The sequence below is a fragment of the Suillus plorans genome (assembly GCF_016647745.1).
Source record: "Suillus plorans strain S12 chromosome Unknown HD556scaffold_11, whole genome shotgun sequence".
NCBI lineage: Eukaryota > Fungi > Basidiomycota > Agaricomycetes > Boletales > Suillaceae > Suillus > Suillus plorans.
Genome location: NW_024537395.1, coordinates 419198 through 433394, shown reverse-complemented (window position 1 = coordinate 433394; position 14197 = coordinate 419198). Strand labels below are relative to the sequence as shown.

At 47.2% G+C, this 14197-nt stretch overlaps 7 protein-coding genes across 7 annotated transcripts; 3 read left to right on the top strand and 4 right to left on the bottom strand.

Annotated features, from left to right (window-relative positions):
• Window positions 1-565: 565 nt before the first annotated feature.
• Window positions 566-715, bottom strand: HD556DRAFT_1217738 (uncharacterized protein; the record flags this gene model as incomplete). Its single annotated transcript, XM_041296726.1, has 1 exon — window positions 566-715. A coding segment is annotated over one exon (150 nt), but the record flags the coding sequence as incomplete, so codon positions are not given.
• On the bottom strand, window positions 685-3172 carry HD556DRAFT_123592 (kinase-like domain-containing protein). Its single transcript, XM_041297784.1, has 16 exons — window positions 3051-3172; window positions 2979-2990; window positions 2794-2902; window positions 2688-2744; window positions 2437-2625; window positions 2356-2386; window positions 2264-2301; window positions 2072-2211; window positions 1981-2014; window positions 1603-1929; window positions 1503-1556; window positions 1266-1448; window positions 1189-1219; window positions 1102-1139; window positions 819-1050; window positions 685-772 (listed from the first exon to the last, which is right to left on the bottom strand). Coding segments are annotated over exons 1-15 (1419 nt in total). The 5' UTR covers window positions 3053-3172; the 3' UTR covers window positions 685-772; window positions 819-876.
• A 445-nt stretch (window positions 3173-3617) lies between these two features.
• HD556DRAFT_1439738 (WD40-repeat-containing domain protein) lies at window positions 3618-5349 on the top strand (the record flags this gene model as incomplete). Its single annotated transcript, XM_041306003.1, has 5 exons — window positions 3618-4622; window positions 4682-4726; window positions 4779-4886; window positions 4941-5042; window positions 5098-5349. The coding sequence occupies 5 exons, from the start codon at window positions 3618-3620 to the stop codon at window positions 5347-5349; spliced, it is 1512 nt and encodes a 503-aa protein (XP_041163746.1).
• A 341-nt stretch (window positions 5350-5690) lies between these two features.
• Window positions 5691-7767, bottom strand: HD556DRAFT_1439737 (kinase-like domain-containing protein; the record flags this gene model as incomplete). The annotated part of the gene is made up of 12 exons (XM_041306002.1): window positions 5691-5903; window positions 5963-6002; window positions 6058-6209; window positions 6257-6294; window positions 6347-6377; window positions 6431-6622; window positions 6688-6735; window positions 6787-7122; window positions 7170-7367; window positions 7419-7456; window positions 7512-7542; window positions 7594-7767. The coding sequence occupies 12 exons, from the start codon at window positions 7765-7767 to the stop codon at window positions 5691-5693; spliced, it is 1491 nt and encodes a 496-aa protein (XP_041163745.1).
• A 1432-nt stretch (window positions 7768-9199) lies between these two features.
• Window positions 9200-10495, top strand: HD556DRAFT_1439736 (WD40-repeat-containing domain protein; the record flags this gene model as incomplete). The annotated part of the gene is made up of 3 exons (XM_041306001.1): window positions 9200-10138; window positions 10205-10297; window positions 10355-10495. 3 exons carry the CDS (start codon window positions 9200-9202, stop codon window positions 10493-10495), a joined length of 1173 nt encoding a protein of 390 aa, XP_041163744.1.
• Window positions 10496-10955: 460 nt separating this feature from the next.
• HD556DRAFT_1347228 (Alpha/Beta hydrolase protein) lies at window positions 10956-12836 on the bottom strand. Its single transcript, XM_041302272.1, has 6 exons — window positions 12209-12836; window positions 11854-12156; window positions 11752-11806; window positions 11586-11704; window positions 11238-11525; window positions 10956-11182 (listed from the first exon to the last, which is right to left on the bottom strand). The coding sequence occupies exons 1-6, from the start codon at window positions 12635-12637 to the stop codon at window positions 11138-11140; spliced, it is 1239 nt and encodes a 412-aa protein (XP_041163743.1). The 5' UTR covers window positions 12638-12836; the 3' UTR covers window positions 10956-11137.
• HD556DRAFT_1347223 (uncharacterized protein) lies at window positions 12837-14129 on the top strand. Its single transcript, XM_041302271.1, has 4 exons — window positions 12837-13376; window positions 13424-13490; window positions 13540-13769; window positions 13852-14129. Exons 1-3 carry the CDS (start codon window positions 13117-13119, stop codon window positions 13744-13746), a joined length of 534 nt encoding a protein of 177 aa, XP_041163742.1. The 5' UTR covers window positions 12837-13116; the 3' UTR covers window positions 13747-13769; window positions 13852-14129.
• Window positions 14130-14197: the final 68 nt, after the last annotated feature.

The window sequence follows — 14197 nt, the reverse complement described above, 5'->3', positions numbered from 1 at the left end:
GCTGTTTGTTGTATTCACTATTCAAATCACGACTAGGGAATTTGTAGGTCTTCATCGTGCTACACACAGGTGCGCCGCGGCTAATATCTCAGAAATGTTTCGTCCTCGGAGGTGTCACCTGCATGTTATCATCTATCTTCCTTGCATCGGATCTTACCAGTACTGTTGGTAGATTCAACAGCCCTTATCCTGTGTCCGATCAAGACTCCATTTTGATGAATGAAGGAATATATCACTACAGTGTGTATCCAGAGCAGCTCGATGAGAAAAGGGTTGCGCAGCTGCTGCGATAGCATTGGAATTTAGTACACGAGCGTGTGCACAGTGTTTTTTTTCGTAACGAAACAATGCAGCAATCCACTGATCTGATCAACATGTGTTCAGACTTTTGATGTACTTTTGATGTTATGGGTCACACTGTTGAGTGGTGGAATATTGCCACGACTTCTCTATGTATGTTAAACATTCGTCTGTAAATTCATCAGATCTATCGCAGGAGTACATGATACAGATGAAAGTATTGGGAAATATCGCATAGGAACTCTGGTCATCATCTTTGTACAGGAGTTATATTTCGCAACCGCAGCAAGACATCGCTGATCTTTGGACGTGAACTTGGCTTTTGATCCCAACACTCCTCAATGAGGCTCCAATACCGTGTATCACTAATAGCGTCTGGTCTAGGAGGTCTTTCGCCTTTCCTTACACGAAGCATAGTGTTCATCCCGGCGTTGGGCATTGTCGTATTCCACAAGTGGGATCCGGTAAAAATCTGAGGAAAATGAGAACCAAAGCAAGACTAACGGCGGGTCTCGTACCAGATATATTAGGCATGCGAAAGAGTACACGTCGCTTGGTAGGCTTGAATTCTGTCCCCTACTGTCGCCTACTGTCGGGGGAGTCGGGGAATAGCTCTGGGGCTGCCCAGGCCAGTGTCCCTATCTTTACGTCATTGTATGTGACCGACAAATTAGTAAAGCCGCCTAATATAATGGAGAGGCCAAAATCAGTCAGTACGGCCCTTTCGTCGTCGTCGATCAGAACATTGGACTTGAAAAAAAAAAATTATCAAAACTTCCCGGATAGACAGATGAGGCTTACTGGTGTGAGGTCTCCGTGAACTACAGGGTGCTTATGGACTGTCGGTGTTTCAGACATCTCTAAAGTTCAGCGGGAACTCAGACATACGATATTTCAGCCCTTCGGCGATGTCATCCATCTGCTAAATGTAGCCAGAGATCATTTAGAAGAAGAGGAAAGCGCACCCAAAGAAGACGCTTTGATAAAGGTACGTCATTCCTTTTACTCAAGTACACATGGAGTGATCCATTCTTCATCCACGGGGAGACCATGCCTTCGAGATGACCGAAGCCTGTCGTAGTACCCAACAACGAAACTATGTTTGTGTGAGATAGCCTTCTCCAAGCCGCAAGTTCACGCTTCAAAATCTGTGAACCAACAGTTCAGCACATGAATATCTGTCAGTAGACTTTGGCGACTACCTTCTTCACTTCATCTATCCGTGGAGCCTCGACATGCATAACCTTAACGGCAACCTATTTTTCATCAGGTCGGTGACATATGCCAATGTAAACAAGTAACCTCGACTCGACCCCCAGTCTTTCTCTTCCAGATGGCTTCATAGACAGATCCATAGCCTCCGCTACTAACAGGATGATTACCCCGCTTTTCGATCTGTCCAGTGAGGTCGGGAGTGCCAATAGATACGAGGTATTTCTTGATCGTTTCCAAGACATCCAATATGGATAGTCGTTTTTGTGGAAGAAGTGACAAACATGGTTCTATAAGCGCCCATTGCTTATCGTCGACTATCGAACCCTTAGGTCGCGATGGTGTCACGCGCTTCCGGAGCTGATTAGAGATTTCTCCGGATGTTGCATCATGCCAAGGCATGCGTATTGTGAAAACCTGGAGGAAGAAGTTCTTAGCTCAATGATGGAAGACGGTATTCAGTCTTACATAAAACATGATACAGCCGAAGGAGTATGTGTCGCTTTTAAAAAGAGTCTTGGGGAGATGTTGGGATATTGGATCGTCTTTCGGAACGAACCATTCTGGACCAGCGAACTGAATTGCGGGCTTAGGCGGCATCTGGGACTGAGGGCATGTGGCATCCCTTGAGGAAAGTCTCACTGACTGGCGGAAGCCAGAAATACAAGCACTATGTCGCTCAGTAATGAGTACGTTGTCCTGCAAGGAAGATTGAGTATATGTTCCCAAACCACGATAATGAAAATCCTACGCTCTCTAGGTTTCCGTGAACCACAAAGTGTAGATGAACTTTTGCACCTGGCCGCTCGCTTCAGTTGTTTCATAACTTAAAAGACAACGTACGGTATTCAAGGCCAGAGGAAATGTCGTGCAACTGAAAAGGAGGGTCTTAGAGTACGACTCCACCATCTGAAAACAACTCACAAGAGTTGCCTTGGCAGCTGTTTCAAGGACTGCTTTATGAGTACGAATGAACGACGTGAGAGTGCCGTCTGGCATCCACGGCATGACCAGAGAATGGAACGGTTTGTCCTTCTTAAAGCCCAGGAATGGAACTATGTTGACGTGATGAAGAAGGTTTGATGACAGCAACTGTAATTCCGGATGAATTTTCTTGATGATGAAAGCAATCACATTGAGTCTCTAAGCCATATGCCAGTAGTGAGTATACTGACTTCCGAGTGATTCTCGCGTGAATCGCCAGACATGGATTTGTACGACTTGACTGCTACCTGAAGTACACAAATAAACAAATTGCTGCACGAGACGAACCTAACCTACTAGTTTCCCACTATCTCTGAGATTGCATTGGTTCACCTCTGTATATGGTCGAGACACACATGGTCCTTTGAGGGTTAATATTCGACTTGTAAGATTATAATCCTCGGAACTAAAAGCATTCGCAATCAGCGACTTCGTTGCAGGATAAAAGATGGACGCCAGGGGCGCCCAAGATTTGGGCGAACATAGTGGTATTCCTATAAATCAGATGATAAGCTAGTGATTCGTCCAATGGTACTCTTATCATGGTTACCTACATTTTCTGGCCAGCGGATGAGTGAGTATTAAATCCTGGAAGATAGACCTATCTGATACAACGCAAGGAACGCGAAGGAATGTGAAAGATAACGAGAAACTTATACCACATCCATAGGCGCACACACTTCTGAGTCACACGCACTCCTGAATGCCACGTTCTGGAAGGGCTATATTAGAACTTTCATCTGAAACTAACCAAATGAGCAAGAGGTAGGATGCGTACGCCACAGATGGCAGACCCGAACAGGAATCTGAGTGCTTGCCGGTGAAGCAGGATGCCGAGCCTTTGACAAGTATAATGCTATGCTTGCTGTGGTACAGGGTTCATTGGGCCTACTGGCACCATCGATTCCTACATTGTATACGTATCCTGCGCAGTATAAGCTCTTCTGCACTTGGTCCAAACGCTACAATCAAGACTCACCTGACAACAGCACCGTCGCCTTACTCTCATCTCGTTGTGAGTCCCACCTAAGCCATTCACGATAACCAGCTAGCACAAATCACTCACTAGCACAAGCCGTGCACCACCACCGAATCCTAGAGCTCCCTGACGTTCAAACTGAATGTCTTCTCGGACCAACAAGCTTGTGCCAGGAAAACTTGTCATCAAGGTCAATCACGACAAGCAAGTACTGACCATTGCATTTCTCTTCAAAGACCAACACTTCATCGTCTGTCTTCACGACGGTCGTCTCCAAGTCAGAGAAGCAAAAACTGGTAAACTTCTGGGTGATCCTTGGCAGAATACAGAGGGAAGCCAAATTTGTGCAATCGACGTATCACCAGATGGTGGGCGCGTCGCGACTGGCAGCAAAGATGGCAAAATAGGAGTGTGGAAGTGGAATGGAAGAACCGCGAAGATAATTGCTGAATCAAAGAAGCACAGTCATGGTGCTGCAGCAAATTGCGTATGCTGGAGTCAACATGATGGTGGCGCTTACATCGCTAGTGGCTTTGACGATGGGAGCGTAGCAGTCTGGCCAGTATCATCGGGGCTAAAGAATCCCACGAGTACTGATGACACCCGCCTCCGACACATACACGCAATCAGCTACTCACATGACGGCACACAACTCCTCGTGAGCGGTTACGACCGCGAAATCTCGAGATTGACGATCAACGGAAAAGCGCAGGAGATTCAGCTGGATGAAGTCATCAAAATTTGCAACAATCCCAACCATGTATCAAGTGCAACATGGGCTATGACTACAGATGGGCATGCGATCGTCACCGGCCTAACAGACGGGAAGATCACGATACTTGAGCTTCCGGAAGGTCAACCGTCAGAGCTTGAGGGACCAGGTCACTCCGACCTTGTCTGCGCCGTCGCTCTGTCACTTCCAAACAAACGTGTACTTGCAAGCGCCTCTTATGACCGTACCCTCCTCTTTTGGGATCTCGGTACCAAGCGAACAATTTGTCAACCACTCCAGCACTCCGCAGATGTGACATGTGCAGCATTCGCAACCAATGGTACCTTAGTAGCTACTGGTACTTGCGATGGAGAAGTTTACCTTTGGGATGTGGCAGACTTTCTCTCTAATGCAATGCCAACGGACGATGCGAATGTGGGTACTCGCATAAGATCCCATCCACCTATCATGTACTGACACCGTGTCACTTTCAGGGTCGTGACGGAGGCACGACTGCTAGACCTTCTCTTAACTTTGACGTATGTAATGCTCGTGTGGATGGTTCATGGGTGCTGGCTCATAAGCATACAGCCTAACTCGCCGATCCCTACCCGCCAACGTGAAGCCCGACAACCACTAGTACCTCCATCCCTCGACACTCCGAAAAGTGGAAAACCAAGATACGGTGGGGATTTCTTTGTAAGTGGCGCAGTCGCTAGATGTCTCTGGTCATGAATAACCTCTGAACTACAGGACGACGTGCGTCCTGCAGTCGTAGATGGTCCCATTCCAAGTGTTAGCAGGCGATTTTCTATATCCCGGCCTATTAAAGTTGCTGCATCACGTATGCAACAGGTTTGTCACGCTATCTCTTGCCCGCTAATTCACCATTGAAGTGAATCAATTGCAGACATTGAGGGTATCCCGAATACAAATTGAAAGGCCTCTGACGAACGTGTACCTGGGTGACATTCAAGAAGAAAGACAAAACCACCACGGGCAACATCAAGTAACCAGTGGCATTCCGCTTACCACATTCGAACAACAATCAGGGGTGACAAATGAACTGGCCACACGAGGCGCTGTTCTTATACGACGTACTCGCTTGGTCAATGCCTTGTTACGCATGGGGTGCATACCCCAGTACCCCGAGGTGGATTGACTCGAAAGGTACCTTTCAGTGCGTACCGAGTGTGGTTTCCGTGTTGAATGTTTCCAGTTTGGAGTCCAACTAAAGACAATCGCACTACATTATGGCAGGAGGGTGTATCGGTGTAGAAACCCAGCCTATTCAAGAAAGACTGCACCGCTGCGGCTTATGATCATTAATCAGTGACATTTTCCTTTGCAGGGCTGTGGAGAGTCGACACATTGGCAGTGGACACCGCCGGGTTATATATAAATCTACCTCAAAGATATTCGTAATGTACAGCCTAGGTACAGGAGAAAGGGCGCATGCGATTATGTCCCAAGGACTCAAAGAGATGTAGACCTATTTTGCGATTAAACGTTTGAATCAAGTTCGCTTCGCAGAAATTCACAAGCTTCTTCAGCGGATGGACGAGAAGAGGCTATGTGTCCCCAGCACCGTTGGATAAAATCCCAATGCTCTTGAGATACATTATTGCCTCGACCTGTGCAGGGTGCTTCGCCTCGAAAAATGGCGGGATATGGCGATTTTTGTTCAGACGCAAAGGGAAGTTCACCAGAGATGACCTAAAAAGGTGGGATCGATATCAAACGACTGAAGACATCACAATTGACATAGAGCATACGTAATTCATGATGGAACCAAAGGAATACATATCGCTGTGTCTAGAGGGTGAAAAGAGGTGAGGTCCATACATAGGCGACACAAGATTGTTCTTACATAGACGGTGTTGCGTCGTCCATTGCCAGTTCTGGTGCCATCCACCGTGCAGCCGCAGTGACGGGGTAACTCCCAGTGTGTTCCGATATTCGGAAAGACAGGCCAAAATCAGCGACCACTGCGCGTCCGTTGACATCCACGAGGATGTTATTCTGTCCGCCAATTAGTCTCAGATGCCGATATGGAGTGTTACACACACATCTGTCAAGTCTCCATGTACAATGCCTTGCGAATGAACTGCAATGTTCGACAATCAAAATGGGGCAAACGATAAATCCATAGCACACACGATAACGAAGGCCGGTGGCAACGTTGCAGAGCTGTAACTTGATTAGAACATCAATTTTGCAATAGCTCTCCATCTGTGACATACCAGTTTTAATTTCTGTCGTAGTTCCAATGCCGGATACCTGTCGATGTACTGTGAGAGTGTGCCATTCTCCATCCATGGGCAAACCAATGCATCGCAGCCAGGAATCGTGGTAAAACCTCGCGCAACTCCGAGTAGAGGTAGGATGTTTTCTTGCATAAGTCTTTCCCATAGCTTGCGTTCACGCAAGTACTCCTGATGCAAGACAGACATCATGAATCAACTCAGAGCACAATGGTGGAACGTCGAACCTAGCATACCTTTTGATCTGGAACATCGCGTTGGAATCGAATCGACTTGGCAGCTACCTGGGTATGGATCATTCATGTATCCTCTTATTTTATGGAGGATCAGCCGACCTGTATAGTGTTCCAATCCCTCTTCAGCGTACACTTTGTTATGTATGCAAAACCTCCTGCGACAGTGTGAAACAGGGGGCGGTTGCAGAGCATCTCTGTCAGGTCATCTGGAGAGATCTCGACCTCACTAGGCTCATACTGATGTTCGAGAAACTCGAGGATTTGTGTTGCGGATGGCCGGTCGCGCGGTATAAAGGAACAGCAGCGTTTGATAAAATTCCACAGGGAATCATCAATACCGCCACCCACCGGACGTGGTGGCATACGACGCTGTCGAAGTCTGTTGATAATGTCACTCGATCTTGAATCATGCCATGGCAAACATCCCGAGAAAACCTGGATGCAAGCTTCAGATTAATCAGGATTTGGAAGCATACACTCACGTGGAGTAAGATACAGCCGATTGAGTATATATCTCTGTTGAATGAACTGTTGCCTTTCTTGTCGATGAAGCATTCAGGAGCAGCAAATCGCACTCCACCAGGCTCGGGTATTCTGAAGAGTTCACCGGTATCAAGGTCGGTTGCCAAAGAGAAACCGGTCAGATATGCTCGATTTTCTGGGCCTATGAGAATATTTTTCTGGAAAAATGTTGAGAAAAGTTGTATGGTCAAGGAATATCAAGAACGAACACTCTCTAAGTTACCGTGAACCACATGGGACTCATGGACTGCAAGCATTCAAGCAGTTAGCACGAGTGCCTATTCCGATGGAATATTACTGACGATAAGTGACTCCGGAGGCAATATCACGAGCCTAGGGAAGTATGTTATTACTTGACAAGTTTTGAATTATCTGTGAATTTACCAGGGACAACTTGAGTGATGCCTCGATTCCTGCTCCGTGGTACGCGATGTAGCAATGGAGGTCTCCACTTGGCATCCAGGGGAACACAAGAGAAGGGAAGCTACCACCTTGGAAATCTCCAGTGGTACCTAACAACTGAATGATATTTGGGTGATGTTGAAGTCTCCTGCGCATGTGTATCTCTCTCAAGATTCGCTGAGGGCGTCATTAAAAATAGGTATCAATGCCGAGGAATTGGAAAATACCGACATCGTAATATTCTTTGTGCCTGCCAAATCGGATGGACTTTACTGCGACCTGCGAAGTAAGGGTAAATTGAGGCTGAGCTCATCCCACGGTGAAGTCGACGACTACGAACGAGAGTGCTTTCGCTGCCGGTCGTCAATGTGCACTTGTATACATCACTGTAGCTCCCGGGTGCGCTCAATGTTCGATTGATAAGATCAGTAGCACTGAGTTAGGCGTAAGTCGGGCAATCGACAACACAGCTTTCGAGGGTACTGACAGTATTTCTGGTTCGGGATTCACTGGATTCCTTCAGAGAAATGTGAGGACGTTGTTTGACATATGTCATGTACATCTCACTCACATTTCATGCAAAGTTGTAACAATCGTGGTTGTACGTGCAGAAGGGGGATGAACAGCTATCAAAGGTCAGCTAGCGATCAGCATAACTTATACGCTCGGGAGTAATGATGATGTCGATTTTTCGGGGGTGCCCGTGCAGATTTGTACACAGCATTGCTATGCCCACTTACCCCAGCTCAGCTCATGCTCGCTCAATTCTAACTTGAAGATGTCGTCAGTGTCAACTGAGCTGCGGAGCGGTATTACGATATACATATTAATATTTTTATTACATACACTTTTGTACGTAAATTAGTAAATCAATTATTACGTTGTGCCGCCTGAATCGGTTTTCTTGGAGTTTCCTTATTAGTACGTTACCATGTATACCTCCGCGGCTAAGGTGGCTTCTATTCGTTTTTGAAATACGATTTCTCTATACCAAGGAGGCGACAGTATGGACAAGAAACAAAAAATAGCTGATTTGAATTTGCTGGTAAGCGCTGCATGTCATTTTCCTCGAAGTGCCTGAACTTGACATGGACCCTGCTGGAAACCTAGGAATCAGGATAAATAAGTCCTCCTCTGAACGGGCTACGGTATTTCATAGTAGCCGTGATGAGGCGGGGCAGCGGTGGGCACAATTCGGACACGTCAAGTCAACCCCTGTTGTGGCACACAGCTAGTAGGCGGCTGCTGTGCGACTCGGGCCAAGTCTACATAAGTAATCCACGCAAGGTCCCATTGCATCCGTCTCTTAACTTTTCCACCTGCAGATCTCATCCGCGGCAGTAGCCTATCCAATCTGCAATATTTAGCATCTCATCCTATTTAAAGTCGATTGTGCTGCTCTAGCTCGAATCACGTTCTCTAATTTAGTGAGTACTAGTCCTTCATCTCTGGTCATGAAATCGTAACGAGGTGGTACATAGTTTCTGGTCGAAACTGCCAGCCACTGAATCTGTCAAATCCCTTGGCCTTCGACTTACCTCATCCCACCTGTCGTAGTGAATATTTATTTTTGTAACATCATCACACCATGCTCTGTTCGGTCAAACCTCATATCCAGCTCGATAACCAGGGAATCCACTCCGAGTCCGCAACAATCACATGCATCGATTTTGTAGATGAAGATCGATGCATCATCACCTGCTCCGAGGATGGTTCCATCCAAGTTCGGAAGGCGGATACAGGTGAAAAAGTGGGTAACCCCTGGACAGATGAAGGAAGTGGAGGTATCCACGCCATGGCAGTATCGCCAAAAAAGCAAACGGAAGTCGTAACCGGCAGCCAAGATGGTAGGATACGCCTGTGGGAGGTGGACACCAGGGAAATGACCAGAAGATCGAGGCAAGCTCACAGCCTCGCAATCCTGTCTGTCTGCTGGAGTCCGGATGGATTCCAAATTGCCAGCGGGTCTGAAGACGGAACGGCGTTCATATGGGATATCAACCAAGACGATATCGTTGGACATCCTATCAGAACTAACCACCCACATGTATACGCAGTATGCTATTCACCTGACGGTAAAACGCTCGTGACGAGCGGATGCAACAACATGATCACTTTCTGGGACGTCAGTACAAGGAAGGCGCTCCGCTTTGTAGAAGCATGCGATTTATCGCAGCAGGTCCATTGCATCGCATGGACTTCATGCGATAGAATTTTCCTGGGATGTAGTGATGGAATCGTACAGGCAAGAGGTAAAGCCGAAGGAAAGGTCGCCCGTCTAGGCAAACGTACTGGTCCTATCTGCGCCATCGTCTTGTCTCAAGACAAGCTTTTATTGGCGGCCGCTTCTCTCGATAATACCATCTCCCTATGGAATCCAAAAACCAACAAGTCAGTTGGTCGACGATTGTATCGTCCTACGGGCTTAAGGTGCGCGGCTTTCGCAAGAAACAGCAGACTGTTCGCCGCCAGTGGTACCGACAATGTGTGTATCTGGTATCTTCAGGCGCTGTCTAGGGATGCCAATGTAAGTTTCCAAGTCTCAATAAAGGCGATCATTGACATACTCATGTTGATCATTTGTTGGATGTAGAGCGCATCGCCTCTCAATCCAAGACAATGGTATGAGCGTTACATAGCGCAGTGGAGTTCCTTATTCAGAACTGTTGCCCAAGTCGCTGGGAAGGTCTGTCTCATAGTTCACCTAATAATTTAGCCGAGTTGTGACCCAGCTTACCCCTAGGCATTTGGTCGCCTGAGATCATTTTCACTCACGCGTGCCGCTGGCCTGGGAGTGGGGCACGGTGCACGAGAAAACTATTTGCATGGCCGTCAAAGCCCTTCACTTGACAAGCAGGAAAGTGCAGTGCACCTGTTAGAATAAAGGACAATGTTTGGTTTCATTGGCTGTGTATTGGTTATTTGTCCTCCGCCAAGATGAACGATTAGATATTTTCGTTTTGGTTTATCCTGTATCTCCACGTACTAGTAGGTACTATTTTGTTCTTATTTCTACTTATATCTTCCGACGGGTTTCAGGGCGGTACACTTATGACACGTCTAATCATTGATGTACGAGACATAGACATATTCTTGGATCCCTTATTTCTGGTCAATACAGCGCTTTAAACAAATACATTTACCACTGTCCGGCTCCGCGGTAGGACAGAATGGGCTCGCGTTTGAAATTGGAGGGACGTGGGCGATTTGCAGTTAAATTAATACGGGTATCTCAGTGGAGATGGCGGTTGCGTGCTGTATGATCTACGTCATGTGCTGATAAGTCTTACTATGGCGGTGACCCCGACTCCGCCTCTGGCTACAAGGCGGAAGCCAAGATATTCCCACGACATGTCCTTTGACAGAAACGAGGGCATGCTTGCGTAAAACCCAACTAGGGAGTCGGGGATCTACGGCTTCCCTCAAAGTGTCAAGAACGGCTGTTCAGAACGTTCTAGCCCAAGCTCAAATTAGTTATACGTCATATACAATTGTAATCATAAGTTTTCCGCTTCCATGACCGAGATTAACTCTGGCCCTTAAAGCTGCCAAACTCCCAGTTAAAGCAATCCTGGCACCACAATTAATGCTAAGTAGCAGTAAAACAAAAATTAAAATAGACTTACAACACAGTCTTCGTCATCCGCCTTCGCCTCAGGCACCGTCCTGTCCTGTCCTTCCTGAGTCCAATCCTCACTCAACAACCTATCGATGATTTGAACGATCGAGTGCGTCCGTACATCAACAGACCATCCGAGATGCGTGACGGTATCATAGCGGATGACCTTTCCCAAATGGCAGCGTGTCTCCATAGCGTAGCCTGCGAGGCCACAAGACGAAGCAACACCGGTACAGGTGCCCATTGGGATAGGGTCAGCTGTGTGGAAGACGTGGGTGATGTGTTGTGTCGAGGGCTGTATTGTCATCCGAGGTATCAGTATTTGAGAATGATTATGATGAGGACTTGCACTCACTGGAGAAGGCAGGTGCAAACGCGTCGCGGCTAATTTCTCAGAGGGCGCTTCAAATGCGACGACAGGTGCTCCAAATGTTACACCGATAAGTGAGGCGAGGGAACCACCGAGAGAATGCCCTTTCGGATGATGAGAAGTACTCGGAAGATATAACGTTTAAACGCACCTGTGAGCCAGATATTGGCATCGGGATACAAATATGTGATGTTATTATATAAATTCTGCAGCGGAATCAGACCGAAAAACTAAGCTTTGAACTAACACATACCATTCCAACAGAATAATACAAGTTCTCCCCCATCAAACTCCTCTCCAGACATTCCTGCTCACATTTATAGCCACCCTGGTGGCAATCGCAAACCGTTGACCAAGTCGGGCCAACTTTTGCACAGCAGCAAGAAAACAAAAGGTTATCGTTCAACTTATCCCTTCGTACAGTTGGGCCACCACCACCTGTAATCCAGCCAGCGGAAGTACCCTTGATCGAAAGCACCACTGTTGAGTTGTCGTCCGAGACAAAGATATGCCCTCGAATGCCATCTGCGTCAGGTTCCCAACCAAACGGTATGGACTGTTATTTTTTAATATATTGTAAAATGTATCATCAAGGTAGGCAAACGCACCTTATTCCAGCCCTCCGGTGTGTACCAATCTGACGCCGTGGATGACGTATATGCATTAGAGGTCATCTTCGCAAGTGTAAGCAGCGTCTCTCTCTCTTCAACGTTCGGTCCGAGGACGTAGGCTGTATCCCACAATACCTGTTCGCTCTGGTCATATCTAATAGAGCGTAGTCGAGCGCTATGAAATGCCTTCGCCGACTGCGGTCTGTGCGTTTGGATATTCGATGTACTCATAACGAACGAATCTGCGGCGAATGATGAATCCACATTGGAGAAGATCACCCTAGAATCATTAGTTAGAGCATGCTCGTGCCGCAGCTGGAAAGACAGCGGGGTGCGGGCTGGCAGGACAGCAGGTGGCTGAGAGAAGTCGAGCCAAAGTATTGAGCCAAGCAAGAAGCGAAGAGTAGCGGGCAGTAAATTAAGCATTGCGAGTTGAAGTTCTAAGGGTATCTATGCATGAGACGTGAAGTAGATCGTCGTTCTAGCACGACTGTGTTCAGGCCTCGAGGAGATGACTCTGAGACTGCATGTGCTAAACTAGGAAGATCGTGCTATGATTATGTCAGCCTTGTTTTTTTTTTTGAATACCGGCCGCGCGAGAGTCGAGTTGAGACTTGTCAAGACCGCGCCAACGGTTGGAGTTTGGACCGCCCAAGTTGGACCGCCTGGTTTTGCTCATAGATCGCGCTCCTCAACGACGGACACGAAAGTTTGACTATTGCCTTATCATATACACAGGTTGTGGAGCTCGTACAAGCGCCCATTGATGGACCCTGGGTCTAGCCCTCCGCCTTCGCCCATGGATCCCACTTCTGATCCCTGGGTCCTGTTAAGGTAGAGGTGACTATTTTAACACGAAGCGGCGTCTCCCCAATGCTAGTACATTTTCAACCCGTAACCACTTCATGGAACTCTGCCTGCGACACAATGACCCTACACAAACCCTACTCATGACCCCGGACGGCATAGTCATGTACCAGGTCAATACGGCACCGGGACAAACCACGATAAGCCGTTTCGAAAATCACGCTCAACGCTTGAGCACCGGGCGGGTATCTTGCGTCGTTGGCGAAGTCGATAGTAGCCGGTTGAGGTTACTCGATAATGAGATCCCGATAGACATTGTGATGGTTTCAGGCGCGCAAGATACTGAGAACGTCGACAGGTAAGGCACTAGATTTAATGTATCGACGTTAGTTTAAGATCATAAAGACCTTGGACCTTCAACGGACCAGACGATAAGCCGTACACATGGCAAATTCTGTTTCGTTCTCCGGTGGTAAGTTGTTGACGAATCAATTTCCGCGTTATCTCTAACCGCAATCCAGCTCTTTGTATCCGACAATTCACCCATACCTCTAGCACGATATAGACAAGCGAAACTTGGTATCATATCACGATCAAGACGAGCTTTCCTCGAAATATTCCCCGCTGGAATAAATGTCATCGATTTCATAGTCGTTACATTTGTCTCTTACGCGAAGCACCATTGGTTGAACGAGCCCCACCATGAGTCCAATCCATCGGCAATTTAGTCCTGCAAGCGAAGCTGTTGAAGGTAGGCACGCTCAAAAGCATTGTTAAATTCTTGATATTGACCATTTTGACTCCTCTTCGTCACTGTTGGCTTCAATTTTCAGCTGGATAAATTGCGCGAAAGATTGAATTATGCTTCCCTGACTGGGTTTTTGTAAATTATACCTGAGCTGGTGGGGTACTCGGAATAGCATTCTGGCCAACTCCGAGCACTTGCTTCTGATATCTGATATCTGAGAACTAAGCGTGAAGAGGGTCAATAATCTATTTGTGATCTTGTACGTGTGCGAGGTCGTTCATGTGCTCTGACCATGAGAGCGTAAATGTTCGCATGACTGACCAGCTGCGCTTCTCAAACACGTTCTGGACCAGAACCAAAGCGAGAATCAAGCTTAAGGGATACCGTGTCAATTATATACCAGTTAGTTACATGGAATGGAAGTTGGAACA

Excerpts from the sequence above, each read along its gene's own strand:
- HD556DRAFT_123592 (XM_041297784.1), bottom strand. Across the intron at positions 2,626-2,687 it reads CACGCGAGAATCACTCGGAA|AAAATTCATCCGGAATTACA; the intron begins GTCAGTATACTC and ends TTCATCATCAAG. Across the intron at positions 1,140-1,188 it reads CGCCGAAGGGCTGAAATATC|TCCATAAGCACCCTGTAGTT; the intron begins GTATGTCTGAGT and ends AAACACCGACAG.
- HD556DRAFT_1347228 (XM_041302272.1), bottom strand. The coding sequence starts at position 12,637 with ATGCTTAATTTACTGCCCGCTACTCTTCGCTTCTTGCTTGGCTCAATA. Across the intron at positions 11,807-11,853 it reads TGTATTATTCTGTTGGAATG|AATTTATATAATAACATCAC; the intron begins GTATGTGTTAGT and ends ATTCCGCTGCAG. Across the intron at positions 11,183-11,237 it reads CGGATGACGAAGACTGTGTT|GATTGCTTTAACTGGGAGTT; the intron begins GTAAGTCTATTT and ends TTGTGGTGCCAG.
- HD556DRAFT_1347223 (XM_041302271.1), top strand. The coding sequence starts at position 13,117 with ATGGAACTCTGCCTGCGACACAATGACCCTACACAAACCCTACTCATG. Across the intron at positions 13,377-13,423 it reads GATACTGAGAACGTCGACAG|ACCTTGGACCTTCAACGGAC; the intron begins GTAAGGCACTAG and ends AAGATCATAAAG. Across the intron at positions 13,491-13,539 it reads TTCTGTTTCGTTCTCCGGTG|CTCTTTGTATCCGACAATTC; the intron begins GTAAGTTGTTGA and ends ACCGCAATCCAG.